The 18,392-nt window shown below is 37.3% G+C and overlaps 2 protein-coding genes across 3 annotated transcripts in view; one reads left to right on the top strand and one right to left on the bottom strand.

The window, feature by feature from the left end:
* REC114 (REC114 meiotic recombination protein) overlaps positions 1–18,392 on the top strand; it is a 98,888-nt gene that overhangs the window by 11,520 nt on the left and 68,976 nt on the right. The gene's annotated exons all lie outside the window — the stretch shown is intronic.
* LOC101281261 (small ubiquitin-related modifier 1-like) lies at positions 14,550–15,359 on the bottom strand. The gene has a single exon (XM_033440045.2). The coding sequence runs from the start codon at positions 15,356–15,358 to the stop codon at positions 15,053–15,055; it is 306 nt and encodes a 101-aa protein (XP_033295936.1). The 5' UTR covers position 15,359; the 3' UTR covers positions 14,550–15,052.

The following is an 18,392-nucleotide window of genomic DNA, read 5'->3' as shown; positions in this document are numbered from 1 at the left end:
TCTGGTGGACCAATGTCCTGAACTTGGTTCTCCCACCTGAGAGGCTGAGGCCTGACACCTGGACAGAGCACCAAGACCCTGTCAGCCACATGGCTCAGAAGAAAAGGGAGAAAAAGAAAGAGAGAGAGAGAGAATAAAATAAAGTTATTAAAATAGAAAAAAACATTAAAAATAGAAAAGTGATAAAAAGAAAGAGAAAGAAGAGAGCAACCAAACCAAAAAACAAATCCACGAATGATAAAAGCGCTAAAAACTATACTAAAACAAAAGCAAAAAACGGACAGTAAGAACCCTAGGACAAATGGCAAAAGCAAAGCTATACAGACAAAATCACACAAAGAAGCATACACATACACACTCAAAAAAAGAGAAAAAAGAAAAATATATATATATGTAAAAACAATTAAAAAAGGAAGAGAGAAACCAAATCAATAAACAAATCTACCAATGATAATAAGCTCTAGATACTAAACTAACATAAAACCAGAAACAAGTTAGAAGCAGAAAGCAAACCCCAAGTCTACAGTTGCTCCCAAAGTCCACCACCTCAATGTTGGGATGATTCGTTGTCTGTTGAGGTATTTCAGAGATGCAGGGTACATCAAGTTGATTGTGGAGAATTAATGCGCTGCTCCTGAGGCTGCTGGGAGAAATTTCCCTTTCTCTTCTTGTTCACAGAGCTCCTGGGGTTTAGCTTTGGATTTAGCCCCGCCTCTGCATGTAGATCGCCTGATGGCATCTTTTGGGAAGTGTGAGGTCTTCTGCCAGTGTTCAGTAGGTGTTCTGTAGGAGTTGTTCCACATGTAGAGGTATTTTTGATGTATTTGTGGGGAGGAAGGTGATCTCCCTGTCTTACTCCTCCACCATCTTGAAGGCACCCCCACAGATTGCTTTTCAATTAAAGTTTTACCATGTTTTTCAGATTCCAAGGATTTCTCAGACATGCCCTAATTGGTTGAACCTGACAACTTCTTATTTTTTCCTTTCAAAGGGAAAAAAATCCTTTAATTTTTATAGAAGGAACTTAAAATAATTGCCCTACTTAGAAATTAAGAAATACAAAATGAAGTTTGTACTTGAACTGTTAAATGCAGATTCAACATAAGATATACTTTGGGTCCTCTTAACAGTGTCCTTTTTTTCTTTATATTCCTTGTGCCTACATATTACCTAGCATATGATAGGTGCTCAGTAAATGTCTGAGTGTGTGGTAACTTTTCTGAACTTTTCTTATGATAGTGTGCTAATTATGATGTGATAGCTACTATTTATTGTTTACTTCAGGATATTTTTTATAGCAGCCCTATGAAGTAAATATTATTATTCCCTTTTATAGATAAGGGAACTAAAACTCAGAGAGGTTCAGTGGCTTGCCCAGGAACACAGATAAGAGAGAATTCAGACCCTGTTTTTCATGCCTCTAAAGCTTGTTCCTTTAACCACTATGCTGTTTGTCTTAGAAGTGTTAATATTTCATTTGGGGAATAGCAGTTCAGTTATGTAGATGAGGACTTTTGAGATTAACACACAGGGTGAAAATGATAAAAATGGTTGTAGGGTTTTTTTTAAGGAAAATTTAAGATTCAATAAAAGCCCAAGAAAATTATTTTTGAAAATAGTGAAGTAGTAGTTCTTCTTTGCATACCTGGTAATTTTTGATTGGATGCCTGATATGAATTTTACCCTGTTGGGTGCAGGATATTTTTGGATTCCTATAAATATTCTTGAGCTTTTTGCTGGGATAAGTTATTTGGAAACAGTTTAATCCTTTCAGGTCTTGCTTGAGCTTTGTCAGGTGAGAGCAGAGCAGCATTTGATCTAGGGATCATTTTTTCCCACTCCTGAGGCAAAATTCTTCAGCATACGTACTCTACCCAGTGTCCTTAAATTATGAGGTTTCTCACTCTGGCTGATAAGAACAGACCCTATTCCCTGCCCTGTGTAAGTGCTCAGGATTGTTCCTTTAAGTCCTTTCAGGTGGTTTTTTGCCCAGCCTCTGGTCATTTGCTCACACATGTGTGTATGCTGAAGATTTGAGGAGGGATCTCTCTTGGTACAGCTCTCTCTTCTCCGGTATTCTGGCTTGCAAGCTCTAGCCACTCTGACCTACCTGGACTTGGCATCTCTCTCCCCTCTACTCAGGGACCGCTCACCAGGTTCTGTGCTCCTTCTTCTTGTACGTTGGCCTGGAAACTTTCCCCAAGAAGTAACTAGGGCAACAGTAAGGCTCACCTCCTTTGTTTCTTGTTATTTCTCAGGAATCATGTCCTTTATTACTTGATATCCAGTGTCTTGAAAACGTTGTTTCCTCTAATTTGTCCCGTTTTTAGCTGTTTCAGGCAGGAAGGCAAGTTTGGTCTCTGTTACGTTATGTTGGCCAGAAGTGGAAGTCCATAGTGGGTCATTTAATCCTGTCCCATTTTGTCATTTTCCACTTCAGTTCATCAATTCAACAAAAATTATTAAATTATCTATTTGGTACTTGGCATTTAGTTAGGCACTGGAGAAGCTATGGAACTGTTCTTGTGTTTCATCACAATCTTAAAATATTGGGGCACTTGAGCACAGGATTACAAAAATATGTAGGGTCTGATCACTAGAGTGGTGTTTCTCAAAGTGTAGTAGGCAGACTACTTTCCACAGTCCCTTGGGGGTGCTTGTTGAAGCTGCAGATTCATGGTTCTTGTGCTAGACCTAATGAATCAGAATCTCTGAGGGTAACTGTCTAGGTGATTCTTATGTACTGCAGTCTGTCTTCATGCCCCAATTCTGAAGGAAAGGTGGGGGAGAGGGAACAATTGACAAAGTAATCCTGATACTATTTAATAATTTATGAAGTATTTTCATAAACCTCTTCACACTAATTCTCACATTTAATAGCTCTATTTAGATCTAATTACCATTTTATATACAAGAAGCTTATGCCTGGCTACGTTAAACAGCTTGCCAAAGGTTTACATAGGAGTGGAAGAACTGATTCTAAAAGTTTTGTCTTCCTCAAGCCATTCTGCTGTACACTGCTGCTACTGACAGTGGTATCTTCTCTTATGAAGATGTACAGGTGTCAAGAGTTACTATTCTTTCATGCAGCTTGCTTTTTTAAAGAGTTAACAGGTTATGTTGCTTTATCGATTAGGATTAAGATTGGCTCTGAGTAATAGAAAATGCAAAATAACAGTGGATTAAATAAGATGCAAGTTTATTATTCACATAACAGTACAGGGCTGGTATGACACTCCACAGTGTCAGGAAATGAGGATCCTTCTATTTTGTTCCTCTGCCATGCACGGCCGTGGTCTCATAGTCCAAGATAGAATTGATATTCTAGACAGCCTGGTGGAGGAAAGGATGAAGAAGTAGACAAAAGATTCACACCTGCTGTCCCCTAAGGAAGTTTCTGGTAAGTTGCCACATGACACCTCCTCCTGTAGTCAGAACTTAGAGCTGTGGTCATCTTAACTGTGTGGACAGCTGGCATATGTAGTCTGAATTCCATGAGATCATGTGTCCAGCTAAAAATCAGGGGTTCTATTACCATATAAGAAAGAAAATGTTTATTGGAGAACAAGAGAACAAGTCTCTTCTGAATCTGGAGACTGCTAAGAAATGAAGGCTTATTCCTGGGGGCCCTGGTTGGAATTCAAAAGGCATTTCTAATAGCAACAAACAAAAAAACTTATTTAGTACATAATTACTATATGTCAGTACCTAGAATGGTGATTGGCAGATATCCCCAAATATTTATTGAATGAATGAATCAAGGTCAGGTATTCTGGTTAAGTACGATTTTGCATTATGTCATTTAATCTTTCTGATGACCCCATAACGTAGTTATTACTATTTTTATTTTTAAGTATACTTCTAAGTTGCAAAACAAGGATTTGATCCTAAATCCATCTGATTCCAGATAATGTCTTTTTTAAAGTAATAGTCATTGGTGGTGTTCACCAGATATACTAAGATTGCATATCCCTGGCCTCTTTGAAGTTGTGTGTCATGTGACTGGTTTTGGCCAGTGAAATGTGAGCAGAAATGACCTATGTCATGGACAGGAGCTTTAGGAGCCAGTGTATGATTCATTGTCATCTTTCTCTTTGCTACAGTGTTGCAGGTATCTGTCGCTCTGTCAGCTTAGGTCCTATTGTGAGAAAGATGGGCAGTGTGAGGTAGAGTGGGAAGACAGGTAGAAGGAGGATGCATAGGTAGTGTGAGTGAGAAATAAAACCTTTGCTTTGGGGGGTTGTTAATTTCTACCGCATAGTCTAGCCTACACCTGACTGATATAGAAATCATTTTTATAATTGTTATGTTTAATTGAATTATATGTCACATACAGTGACATATTGTAGATTGCTTAGGCTTTTGAGGAAGAACCTTCTAACAGATGTTCTAACATTTTTTTTCTATGACAAAATTTTTTTTCCAAAGCACCAGATTATAAATACATATTTCCAACTCTTTTCTCCTTCAGTAAACAAAAGGTTCATTTTATTGTGTAACAGACATAGTTTTCATAGAGGCTATGCCTTGTTTGCATAACATGATTTAAGGTAGAATTTCTCTAGACAAATAATAGTGAAGTTTTTGTTTTCAGTTTAGTTGTTGAAGGAGTCTAAGAACTTATAGTTTAAAATGAGGCTTGAGAAAATTAAAATTCATTCATGTTTAAGATTGTTCCCTGCCTACCGTGTGCTGGACACTATTCAGGGCTCTGTTTAGAGATGACTAAGGCATCACCATTGGAAGATCTAGCCAATTAAGCTCAAGTACCTGCTCATTTGGAATCTAGGGTGCTTTTCACCTAAAAAATGACAACATGGCATCTAAGAAATAAATTAGAGTGTTTCTTGAACTCATATTTAGAAATATAGTTTGGATATTGGAACTGTTATGGGCGTAAGTGAACCTTGTTTGTGAATAAATAGAAGAGAGTGACTATGAAGGTAGCAAGGCAGGTGGCAGGTATAAGAGTTGCAGTGACCTAGGGTAGGTGTGCCAATGGGAGGTACCACTTTCTGGTATACTTGGTGATTTTCATAGGATTTATTAGTTTGGGAGATTTTTAAACGTATTGGAGAAATGTCTTAGGACTGTGTTTTATAGAAAGAACAATAACCAGAGGGGCCTTGATTGGTAATCAGGGCATAAAGAACTTATTCCTTTGTTGCATGGGAGGTATTTTGAGTAAATATATTTTGCTTATGGCTACTAATCAAGGTGATCAAGTTAACTCCAATAGCTAGGTTTAAAAGGATTAGATAATTTCATGATTATTAATCTTATTTGGATATATGTGGTAAAAGAAGAGGAATCACATCTCATGCTCTGATGCATGAGATGATATTTTTAGATTCTAAAGAAAGAACAGATTCCCCAGGTATATATAATTACTTTTTTTTTTCGCTTTGGGTGTTATGCTCTTATAATTGTGTTTATTATTATTGTTACTGTTAACACTTTGCATTTCTGTGAAACATCAAAAGCAAAATACTGAATTTTACAGTTTGGTAGTGGGTATGTAGCAGGGCCACTTATATTAGCATAATATGTCCTACAAGTTTGTTGAATTAATTTATGAAGCTCTTTAGCTACCAGGAGTAAGTGAGGAGGCAGCTAATAGCCTACTTAACAATTGCACATTTTTCATATTTTATGATGAACAAGTCAGCAATTTGGGCCAATATATAGAGTGCTGACACTTTCTGAGGTGTCTTAAAAGCAGGAAAAAACTCAAGTACATAATTTGTCATATCTGACAAGTAACACTATTTTAGCCTTTCATGTAGGTATAAGTTACTTTAAGGTAAGTACATTTGAAATACTTTTCTATATTTTCATATATTTCTTTTAACCTTTTTCCTAATTAATTTTAGGTTAGTCCTATAGTACATACAGTCTTGCACAAATACATGAATATAAAATAGAAGGCTCTCTGACCATTTAACCAGTGTATAAGCTGTGCCTGAAAAGCTGTGCCTGTATAAGCTTGTGATAGGCAGGCTCTGTATCTAGTGTGCTACTGTGTTGATGGCAAAATACTACAATAGCCAGAGCTCAGGTTGATGTAAATCTTTCCCCAGTTTTATTGAGGTATAATTGATATTTGACATTGTATAAGTTTAAAATGTACAACATAATGATTTGATAAATGTATATATTGCAAAATGCCACAATAAGTTTAGTTAACCATCTGTCACCTCACATAGTTACAAATTTTTTTTCCCTTGTGATAACTTTTAAAATCTGTCAGCAACTTTCAAATATACAATACAATATTGTTAGCTATAGTCATGATGTTGCACATTACATCTCCAGAACTTATTTATCATATAACTGGAAGTTTGTACCTTTTGACCACCTCCACCCATTTTGCCCACCCCCGCCTCTGTTTTCCACCAATCTGTCCTGTTGCTATGAATTTGTTTTTTCTTTAATTCCACATATGAGTGAGATCATCCAGTATTTGTTTTTCTCTGACTTATTTCACTTAGTATAATGCCCTCAGGGTTCATTCATGTTGTCACAAATGGCAAGATTTCCTTGTTTTTTTTTAATGGCCCAATAATATTCCATTGTGTGTTTGTGTGTGTGTGTGTGTGTATACATACCATATTTTCTTTATCCATTCATCTGTTGATGGACACTTAGATTATTTCCCTGTCTTGGCTATTGTAAATAATGCTGCGGTGAACATGGGGGTACAGGTATCTCTTTGAAATAGTGATTTTATTTCCTTATGATGTATACCCAGAAGTGGAATTGCTGGACCATATGGTAGTTCTACTTTTAACTCTTTTTTAGGAAACTCAATACGGTTTTCCGTAGTGGCTGTACCAGTTTACATTCCACCAGCAGTGCACAAGGGTTCCCTTTTCTTTACATCCTTACCAGCACTTGTTACCTCTTGTCTTTTTGATAATAGCCATTCTGACAAACGTGAGACAATATCTCATTGTGGTTTAGATTTGTATTTCTCTGATGATTAGTGATGTTGAGCACCATTTCATGTACCTGTTGGCCATTTGAACATGTTCTTTAGAAATATGTCTTTTTGGGCTTCCCTGGTGGCGCGGTGGTTGGGAGTCCACCTGCTGATGCGGGGGATGAGGGTTCATGCCCCGGTCCGGGAGGATCCCACGTGCCGTGGAGCGGCTGGGCCCGTGAACCATGGCCGATGAGCCTGCGCGTCCGGAGCCTGTGCTCCGCAACGGGAGAGGCTGCAGCAGTGAGAGGCCCACGTACCGCAAAAAAAAAAAAAAAGAAGAAATTATGTCTTTTTAGGTCCTTTGCCCATTTTTAAATTGGATTATTTGGTTTTTGCTGTTGATTTATATGAGTTCCTTATATTTTTTGAATATTAACCCCATATAAGATAGGTGGTTTGCAAGTATTTTTATCCATTCCATAGCTTTTCATTTTGTTGATCATTTCCTTTGATGTGCAGAAGCTTGTTGGTTTGATGTAGTCTGCTTGTTTATTTTTGCTTTTGTTGCTTGTGCTTTAGGTGTTATATCCAAAAAAAAAATCATTGCTGAGACCATTGTCAGGGAGCTTTTTCCCTTTGTTTTCTTCTAGAAGTTTTATGGTATCAGGTCTTACATTTAAGTCTTTAATTCATTTTGAGTTAAATTTGTGAGTGATGTAAGATAGGGATCTAGTTTCATTCTTTTGCATGTGAATATCCAATTTTCCCAGTACCATTTATTGAAGAGACTGTCTCTTCTCCATTGAATATTCTTGGCTCCCTTGTCAAATATTAGTTGATTTGTATATACATGGGTTTATTTCTGGGTTCTCTATTCTGTTCCATTGGTTTATGTGTCTATTCTTTTGCCAGTACCATAATACTGTTTTGATGACTTAAATCTTAAGCAACATTTAGGTTAGCAACTAGAAAGAAGGTATGAACGTGGTATATGTTCTGACACCTTAAAATAATCTTTTTCTTTGAAGACTTTGTCGTTAAAAATAACTTTTTTGAGTTTTTTATATTGTGCTAATGTGAACATTCCAGTAAAATGCTAAATTATCACCTATTAAATATATTTCCCAAGAGCCAGAAATAAGTAATTTTTTTCTCAGCTTCTTGGATTATATTAGGCATTATGATGTTTGGAATTTCTCAGAAGAGTTAGGATATTTCATGTAGCATCCTTTGTAGTAAGCTGAATGCTTTTTTTACCCTTCTACTTAGTCAACAGAAAAGCCTTATGTAAAACTTTTTGATTGTCCTTGAATTTCTGTATAATAAAGGTAGACGGAACATACGGTATACCCACATATACATATCAGCAGCTTCAACAATTACCAACTCATGGCCAGTCTGGCTTCGTTGCTACCCTATCCATGTCCATCATGTTATTTATGTATTTTTTTTTCACGGTATGCGGGCCTCTCACTGTTGTGGCCTCTTCCGTCGCAGAGCACAAGCTCTGGACGTGCAGGCTCCGCGGCCATGGCTCACGGGCCCAGCCGCTCCGCGGCATGTGGGATCTTCCTGGACCGGGGCACGAACCCGTGTCCCCTGCATCGGCAGGCGGACTCTCAACCACTGCGCCACCAGGGAAGCCCCTGTCATGTTATTTTGAAGCAAATCACAGCCATCATACCATTTCATCAGCTATTTCAGTTGGTATCTCTAAAAGATAAGAACTTAAAAAAACAATCGTAATATCATTTTCACCCTAAAAATATAATGGTTCCTTAATACCATCAAATAGTCAGTGCTCAAATTTCTAATAGTCTCATAAGTTTCATAATTCTTTTAAACAGGACCATACGTGGATGATTGATTAGTATTTCTTTTATTCTTTAAGGTTTCTTCTATGTGATCCACCTCTCTTCCTTCCTTGCAGTTTATTCGCTGAAGAAACCGAGTTCTGAAGAATTTCTTACAGTATGATTTTGCTGACTGCATCTCTGTGGTGCAGTTAACGTGATCCTTTGTCCTCTGTATTTCTTGTGAATTGATAACTGAATCTAGAGCCTTGATCAAGTTCAGGTTGAGCTTTTTGTTTTTGTTTTTGGGGTTTTTTGGCCAGACTGCTTAGTAGGTGGTTTAGTCTTCTTCCCATTGGAAGTGTGTAATGCCTATTTATCTCTCCGGGGAGTTGCCGCTATTGAAGCACAATGCCTAGAGCCATTAATTAATTAGGAGTTGCAAAAATGTTGATATTCTAATTTTATCATTTTTCTTAATTTATTATCTGGAATATAAAATATTTTATATTCTTTACAAAAGTAAAGAAATATTTCCTCATATCCACTAGAGTTTACCTGGAGGTCAGTTTGTATAGGAGAGGTAAGATAAATGCTTGATTCTTTGCCTTCATTTACTAAAAAAACATATGAGTTTGTTCTCCAGAATCTTCTGGTGTTGGAGAGTGACTTTTTTTTAAGACTTTTAAGATCTTTATTCTTTATTCTTTAAATTTAGAAATTTTATCAGGGTGTGTCTAGTTGTTGATTCCCCCCTCCCCCCATCAAAGCCTGGAACGCGAACCTTTCCATCTTCTGTCTCATATCTCTGCAGTTGTGGAATAGTTGTTCTGCTGTCTGTTTAATCATTGCCTTTGCTCTGTTTCTCTCCTTACACTTTAGCTCCTGTTAACATTTGTTCTCCTGGGGCTGAGTCTTTGCGCCACATTATCTTGTACACATGATTTCTACTTTGTAGTTATGCTCTGCGTTTCTGAATATTTCTCCTACGTGATCTTTCAGACCATTAATTTGGTCTCCAGTTCTTCAGTTAAGCTATTGAATTTTTATATGTTTTTAGCTCCAAGTCTCCTTAAGTGTTCTTAATAATAATTATTATTGGGACTTCCTTGGTGGTCCAGTGGTAAAGAATCTGCCTTCCAACACAGGGGACGCAGGTTCCATCCCTGGTTGGGAAACTAAGATCCCACATGCCGCGAGGCAACTAAGCCCACGTGCCACAACTACTTAGCTCGCGTGCCTCAACGAGAGAGCCCGCGTGCCACGAACTACAGAGCCCACATGTCCTGGAGCCTGTGCGCCACAACTAGAGAGAGAAAACTCGCATGCCACAACTGGAGAGAAGCCGGCGCGCCGCAACTAGAGAGAAACCCCTACAGACCACACCATAACAAGAAAGATCCCGCGTGCCTGAACAGAGATCCCGTGTGCTGCAACTAAGACCCAATGCAGCCAAAAAAAATAAGGAAAATAAATAAATAAATATTTAAAAAGAACTAAAATAATAACAATTATTATTATTTTTTGGCTCAAGCTGATGTTGATCTCCTCTGGCAGTTTTGTTCTGCTAGGAGCCACCTGTTCTGGGTTTTCTGTTTGTTCTTTATTGCTTTAGCCTATTTGGTATGTTGTCGTTTTCCTTTATCTAACTTATGCCTCTTCTTACTTTTGGGGCTCAAGTCCAACATACCTTAAGTGTTAAGTGTTGGGAGGTGCATGAGTCTCAGCCTTCTAGGTCTTCTGTAGAAGAGTAGAAAGGACTCAGCTAAGTAAGTTTCCCAGCTCCACTATGACTCCTTAGAGGCTGGGAGACCAGTAGGAATTTCAGAATACACAGGCTGGTCTTCTTGGGGCGGGGGGGATGACCAATTTCTACGGGTTAGGCTCTCTCCCAAGAACTGGGGCATTCCTGCCTTTGCCCTAGGGCTACTTGCTTAGGCTAGGGCCTCCATTCTCATCCAGGGGGAAAACTCAGCTCTTTTCATCTGGATCCTGAGACTTCAACCCACCCTTCTGGCCCACTTGGATGCTGATTTTAATAACTGCTCAAGGAAAGGTAATTGGTATTTGGATTGGATTTAGGAAGGGAAGACTGCAGGGATGCAATCAAATTACATTTTTTCTTGAACCTCTTGGAAGTCTTAAATTAGACATTTTCAAACTGAGCATACCATAAAGATCTTTTAGGTGAAATATTGCAACAAATATATGAAAAATAGTAACTGTGGAATTCCCAGATACCTGGTATCCTTCCCATGTGATACCTAGTAACCTTCCCATGCCATCAAGTCTTTGCTCAAGCCTCACCTCAGTGACGCCCATGCTGACCACCCTATTATATTTTAACATTCATGCCCTGTCTTTACACTCCCATTCCCCTTACCCTGCTTTGTTTTTTCCCTAGCTCCTAGCACTTTCTTATATACTAGATAATTTACTTATTATAATAAGTTCAGTGATGTGCCTAGAACATATGAAACCCAAAATGGATAATTTTTAACACTTTCCTCCCCTAAATGATGAAATTATTTTCATAAAAATTTCATAAATGAAATTATTTATTATGCAGACTGAAATTTATTGAGATTCATTACTATAAGTATGGCAGTAAGATAAATAAGAAAAAGGAAATGCACGCTATAGTATAAGGCAGGAAAAAAAGCACAAATGTTTAGCCAGTTTTTTATATCTAGGTAAATGTCTGAACTTTGCTTCTTTGGTTAGAGGCTGATATTTTATGTAATTGATTTCTCTTTAACTAATAAGTGATTTAAAAAAATAATACTGAAAATCTCCAAATATACAATCTAGGCAACTAATGATAAAATTGCTGATATGTTTTATTCTCTTTTTTGCTATTTAGTTTGGAAACATTTAACAGTTTAAAAGAATAATATTTTAATATTAAAGGTATTATTCAAATTTAGTAACATATTTTGAGCGTGAACTAAAATTTGCATTTGCCAAACAAAAATGTTCCATCCCGTTGCTTGCACTTCCGTTGTTTTAAAATTTTAAGCACAAATATAAATGCCGAAAAGAAGGTCCCATAAAATGACAGCATTGTAATAACTCACGTTCTGTTTCTTGGTATTTACAGTCCCTGTGCTATCATTGTTTATTTTGAATCTATGGTTTAAATGCAGAAGAGTGTCATACCACAGGGTTGAAGTGAAGTGCATCCTAAGAAAGGGTTTGAGACAACAACTTTGCATTAGGCAAGCTTGAAGTATGTCAAAGCCTTATGAGCTTCTCTTGAAACAGATGTATGTGGTTAAGTCTGCGTGTATGTGGGCCAGCTTTATAACTGGGAGTTTTCCAAATGAATGTCTATGTAGAAAACAACGTTTATTAAAGAATAAATAAAAATCTGATAATTTGAAACTTACATGTGTATTATTTAAACTCAGCAGTAACTGTAGCAATTGTTTAGAACTTAGATCAACAAAAGATTTTTTTCAGGGAGGGGTATTTCATCAGTGACATTGATTAGAGTTGCCAGCTCATGGTAGTAATAAAAAGCAGCTGATTTTTAGTCAGTTTGACTATTGTTTATAAATTCTCAACAAAGCATTCCCTTATTGCCTGTACCAGGGTTGACTGCTCCCACCATTTCACCCTTAGTGTGCCACTAATTATATTTATTGTTTACTGTTTTCTGTATCCTTGCCCTGCATCCCATCCCACATTTGCTCCATGAGAGCAGCTAATGTTTTGTTCAGTGATGTGTCCCATCTAAGAAAATGCTTGGCATCTGTTAGGTGCTCAGTAAATATTTGTTGAATGAGCAAATGAATCAATGAAGCTCATGGTCAGGGACATTCCCTTCTATGCTTTTTTTTTTCTTTCCCTAACATTTAGAAGAGAGATCAGTACATAGTGAGTACTTTGTTAATGTTAAATGACTTAAATGCTCGGTATATGGTCTCTTTTCATGAATTTCCACATGAATTTTAGAATCAGCTTGTTAATTTCTACAAAAGAATTTAGAATTTTTGATTATTACTGCTGTAACAAATTGCCACAAACTTAGTGGCTTACAAAAACCTAGTTTGTTTACGCTTTGCACACAGTTCTGGAGGTCAGAAGTCTAAAATAGATCTTACGAGGCTAAAATGAAGGTGTCAGCAGGGCTGCATTCCTTCTGGAGGCTTTAGGGGAGAATCCGTTTCTTGCCTGTTCCAGCTTCTAGAGGCTGCCTGAATTCCTTGCCTTGTACCACCCTTCCATCTTCAAAGCCAGCAGTCACATTTCCCTCTCTGACTCTGACTCTTCTGCCTCCTTCTTTCCCCTGTAGGGACCCTTCGGATTCCATTGGAACCATCTAGATAATCCAGCTCTCCTAATCTCAAGATCCTTAACTTAATCACATCTGCAAAGTCCCCTTTGCCATGTAAGATAAGATATTCATACGTTCCAGGGATAAGGACAGGAACCTTTGGGTGGGGATTATTATTCTGCCTACCTCAGCATCTTAACAATATTAAATCGTCTATCCATGAACAAAGTATAACTCCATATATTTACTATGTATTAAATTTCTGTCAGTTTTCAGTGTGCAGATCTTTCACTTCTTTTGTCATATTTATCTCTAAATATTTCATATTTTTCATGCTATTATAAATTTTGATGTTTCTAAAATTCCAAATTCCAGTTCTTTACTAGTTTGTATAAATTTAGTTTTCATTTATTGATCTTGTATCCTGCAATCTTTCTAAAATTCATTTATTAGTTCTAGGGAAATAAATTGGATTTTCTATATAAATGATCGTGTTGTCTGTGAATTAAGACAGTTTTTCTTCTACCTTTCCAGTCTGGAAAGGAAAGACTTTTTACTTCTTTTTCTTGCCTAATTATCGTGTTTAGAACCTCCAGTACAGTGTGGAATAGAAGTGGTGACATTCTTGTCTTGTTCCTTATCTTAGAAAGCTTTCAGTCGTTCACTATTAAATATGATGTTAACTATAGTTTTTTCATAGATGCCCTTCATCAGCTTGAAGTTCCTTCAATTCCTGGTTTGCTGATTTTTTTTTTCACTCAGGAATGGATGTTGAATTTTGTCAAATGTCTTCTATATATTCTTTCATCTAGTGAGGTGATCCTATGATTTTTCTCTTTTAGTTTGTTGACATGGTGAATTACATTCAGTTCAAAATACTTCCTGATTTATCTCTTAATTTCTTATTTACCCATGGGTTATTTAGCAGTACATGATTTAGTTTCAAAATGTTTGGAGACTTTTTCAGAGATATTTCTGTTATTGATTTCTAATTTAATTTATGCTCAGAGAACATACTTTAAAATTTACTAACACTTGTCTTATGGCCCAGAATTTGGTCTCTCTCAGTAAGTGCTCTGTGTACACTTGAGAAGGATATATATTTTGCTGATATTGAGTGGAGTGTTGTATAAATGTCAGTCAGGTCATGTTGGTTGATAGTGTTGTTCACGTCTACTATATGCTTGCTGATTTTCTATGTTTATCAATTATTGAGGGAGGGGTGTTGAAATCTGACTATAATTGTGGATTTGTCTATTTTTCCTTACAGTGCTATCAATTATTGCTTCATGTATTTTTTATGGTTTTTACAAACATTTTGTTTATTTTAATGAAGCTGGTACTGACGATGTCCATTTAAAACCTATATCCCAGGCCAAAAAGTACAAATAAAGTCAAAAAGAGCAGTGTTCTGTTGTATACACTTCTGCATGAATAACTTTTAACTGCTAAGGAAAATTAGAACTTTTCTGGGATCTTCTGACAAGGTTTGTCCTTCATCTTAAAATGCTTTCTCTTCAGTGAAGCCATCTTTGGAGCTAGTCATTTATTCTCACCACCTTTGTCATCTTGACTCCAACCTGATATTCCTCTTCTTTTGGTCCAGACCCTTAGATTTTAAAAGTAGCTTCAAGTTAAGGAAAGGTCATTTTTCCACAGTTCAGTTCTCTGAAAAACTTCCATCTCCCACTGAAAGTCATAGTCCAGGAGTGAAGCAGTCACATGCTAAAACTTCAAGGCCAGCTGGAAAGTCATTATGATTACTTGCATTAGTCAATCTTATCACAAGCCTGAAAGTGGACAGTCCTGGAAGGCAGCCTTTCTGTGCACATATGTAATTTTTAAAAAGGAGGTGGCAATATGAAGGGGGCTGAGGTTTGATCACCAAAAATCAGCACAGTGAAACAAACAATAATGAATAATAGACACTAGAATGCAAATTACCAGATGTTTTAAAGAGATGCCAGTTTTCAATTCTGTTTTGAACATCACGTTACAAAAGAACTATTTTTAAAAATAAAGGATTAGGGAAAATAAAAAAAATAAAAAGAATATCTAAACTGTTGAATGACCCCCTGTTTGTTCCTGATAAACTTCAATCACATCTTCTCCCTCTATTCCCAGTTCCTTTGGAGTATGATTATCAGTAATTCTCTGACCTTCAAAGAGAAACCTGAGTGAATTCATGGGAACTTCGTGTCTTTGACAGTATGATTCTTTGAGTTTCTTGAGATGTGTTGTCATTTTCACTTTGAAGTAAATCTCATTGCTCTCCTGTCCTGTGACTTTGAGTTTAATATATTCTCCTTCCTTCTTATCCCCCAAATCCTCAGTTGAAGGTTTTGCCTCCTGGTCAGGCATGGTGACGGTGGCTTCCCCCCGGGGTCTCTGCACAGCAGCGGCCTTGGGTAGGCAGAACCTTGCCTGCTTCATGTATTTTTCAGCTCTTATTGGGGGCGTGAATATTTAGGATAATTATGTCTCTTGATTAACACCTTGTCATTATGAAATGACCTTCTTTATGCCTTTTGGTAGTCTTGCCTAAAATTAATAGCTATTCCAGCTTTCTTTGACTAGTATTAGCATGGTATATATTTTTCTCACCCTTTTGTTTTCACCTCTTCATTTTTTATATTTATATATAGTTGTGCCTTGTCTTCTCATCCTGTTGTCAGATTGCCTTTCCTTGGGATGTTTAAGCCATTTACATTTTTAAAAAATAAAATAAATTTATTTAAATAAAGTAAATAAATTTTTAAATAAAATATATTTATTTTTAAAAATCTCTTTAGAGGGCGAAAAAAGAGCAGGAAGTGTGTAAAGAATAAATAAGGAAAGAGAAAAGGATTCTTAGTAATTTTTCATGTATTCTCACTGAAAAATAATGAAGAGAAAATGGGTAGCTGAGAAGCAAAATTAATCCTGATTAAGGCCATTTACATTTAATGTGATCATTGAAAGGGTTAGGTTTATGTCTGTAATCTTCCTATTTGTCTTGTGTTTGTCCCACCTGTTCTTCCCTTTATATTCTTATTCTTGCTTCCTTTGGATTCATTGAGTGGTTTTTAATCCCTTACATCAATCTTCTTTAAAGAAGATACATAGACAGATAAACAAGTAAATATAAAGAAACAAAATTGGAAAAGGGAACAGGAACTATCTGGTTTAGGTAATGGGGCAGGGAGCTGGTGGCAGTTTTCACTAGGATGGTCAGGACATTTAAGCATATGACATTTAAGCAAAGACCTGAAAAAGATCAAGGAGTGAGTCATGTAGATCTAGGAGAAGACAATTCCAGATAGAGAAGCCCTGAGTTTTATAATCATGAATGTGCCTTGTAGGTTCAAAGAGCAGCAGAGGCCAGTGCGGCTGGAGCAGAGTGGCCGAAAGGGGCGATGAGAGCAGAGAGGTAATGGATTGTGGAACACCTTGCATGAGTCTCTGAATGAGACGGAAAGCTGCTCTAGGGCTTTGAACTGGAAATGGCATGACGTGACTTAGGTTTTAAAAGGATCACTCTGGTTACTGTATTGAGAATAAAATTTGTTGGAAAAGGGGAGCAAGAACAGAAGCTAGAAAGCCAGTTAGGAGGTTATTATAATAATCCCACTAGAGATGATGCCAACTCAGACCAGACCTGGGAGAAGTGTTAGATCCTGCATATTTTGAAGGATTTGCTGATGGGTATGTATGCAAAAAGTAGAGGATTCAAGAATGATTCCACAGTTTGGCCTAACGAAATGGAAAGATAGAATTATATTCTGAGATGGGAAAACTGTGGGAGTCAAAAGCCTACAACAGCCTGGTCCATGGTAGGTGCTTTGTGTTGTGAAAGACAATCTTGGGCATGCAGTCTTGCAATCCCCTCTCTCGGCTGTAAGAATGGGCCTTGGGCCTGGAACACTTACTTAGCAAGAAATAGAGTCCTCACAGCCTGTGCTCCTGTGTTCTGCTTAAGCATCATATGGCACCTGGCCAGCCCCACTGTTGTATCTGTCCCCTGGTGGGAGAAGGAGGAGTCATTGTGCTGTAGCCATGAGGGCTGAGTGCAGGCCAGCTGTGCCCTGCATGGCTGCCTAGGTTCCCCCTACTGGCCATGGGGGAACCAACCCCCAGTACTGATACTGATCTTGCTCTCTTTCTTCTGTGTGAGTCAAGTGCTGTTCCCTCCACTGCTTCACTGTTGTTTTCCATGGTGACTCCAGTACCAAGATGTAGTGAGCAGAAGTGTTTGGACTTCTACACCTGGTGACAGGCCACAGATGCCACTTGCTCGACACTTTGTAAATATTCAATGAATGAATGAATGGGAAGGTTTGGACTTCAAGTTAGGGGCTGTTAATTTTGAGATGACTATTAGACCTTTAAGTAGAGATGTTGAGTGGTCAATTAGATGTAAAAGTTTGGGGACTTCCCTGGTGGTCCATCGGCTAAGACTCTGCACTTCCAACTGCTCGAGGAGCTAAGGTCCCACATGCCGTGCGCATGGTGTAGCCAAAAAAAAAAAAAAAAAGAGATGTAAAAGTTTGGAGGGCAGGGGAGAAAAAACAATAAAATTATTTGGAAAGAATTGGCGTCTCCATAACGAGTGTTTCTACCCAACAAGAGTCATATATAAGAATGTTCATAACAGCATTATTTGCAGTAGATTTAAACTGGAAAACAAGATTCATCAACAAAAGAATGAAAAAATAAATTGTGGTATAATCATAGAATGGTATTCTACAGTAATGATAACGAATGAACTGAGGTATATGCAACAACATTGATGAAGCCAGACATAAAAGAATTCTGTATGATTCCATTCATATAAATAAAACTAAACTATGGTGTTAGAAGTCAGGATGGATATTAGAGGGAGGAGGGAGCAGATAGTGATTGGGAGATAGCACTAGGGTACCTTCTGGAAGGCTTCTGTTTTTTTATCTGAGTGGTGATTGTGTGTTTACTTTGTCATCACTCATTGAACTGTTCATTTGAGTGTTGGACACTTTTGGAGATATATGTTATATTTCTAAAAAAAAAAATAGTTAAGCTGTTATGTTAGAATATTGCCTCCCAAAGAATTTGCTTAACAGACTCCAGTTTCTATAGTTATGCTTCATTCCTAGCTATTCTTGAGGTTTTAAGTGATCATGAAACATACACGATAATCTATTTAAACTATAATGGGAAGAGTGTTGTACAAATAACTGAATTCCTAATATTGGGAAAGAGGATGAATAACAACCACTGAAAGAAATAATGCAGGGTTTAGCATACCCACCTTGACATCTAAAATGTTATTCGATTTTTAAGTTTGGAATTTAAAGTGAATTAGAGAAAACTCAGTAGGAAATCTTGAGTTTAAATATAGCAGTGAAGCTTCAAACCCCGCATATGGAACTATAAGATA

The sequence above is a fragment of the Orcinus orca genome, chromosome 2, assembly GCF_937001465.1.
Source record: "Orcinus orca chromosome 2, mOrcOrc1.1, whole genome shotgun sequence".
NCBI lineage: Eukaryota > Metazoa > Chordata > Mammalia > Artiodactyla > Delphinidae > Orcinus > Orcinus orca.
This window is presented reverse-complemented; position numbering and strand designations above follow the sequence as displayed.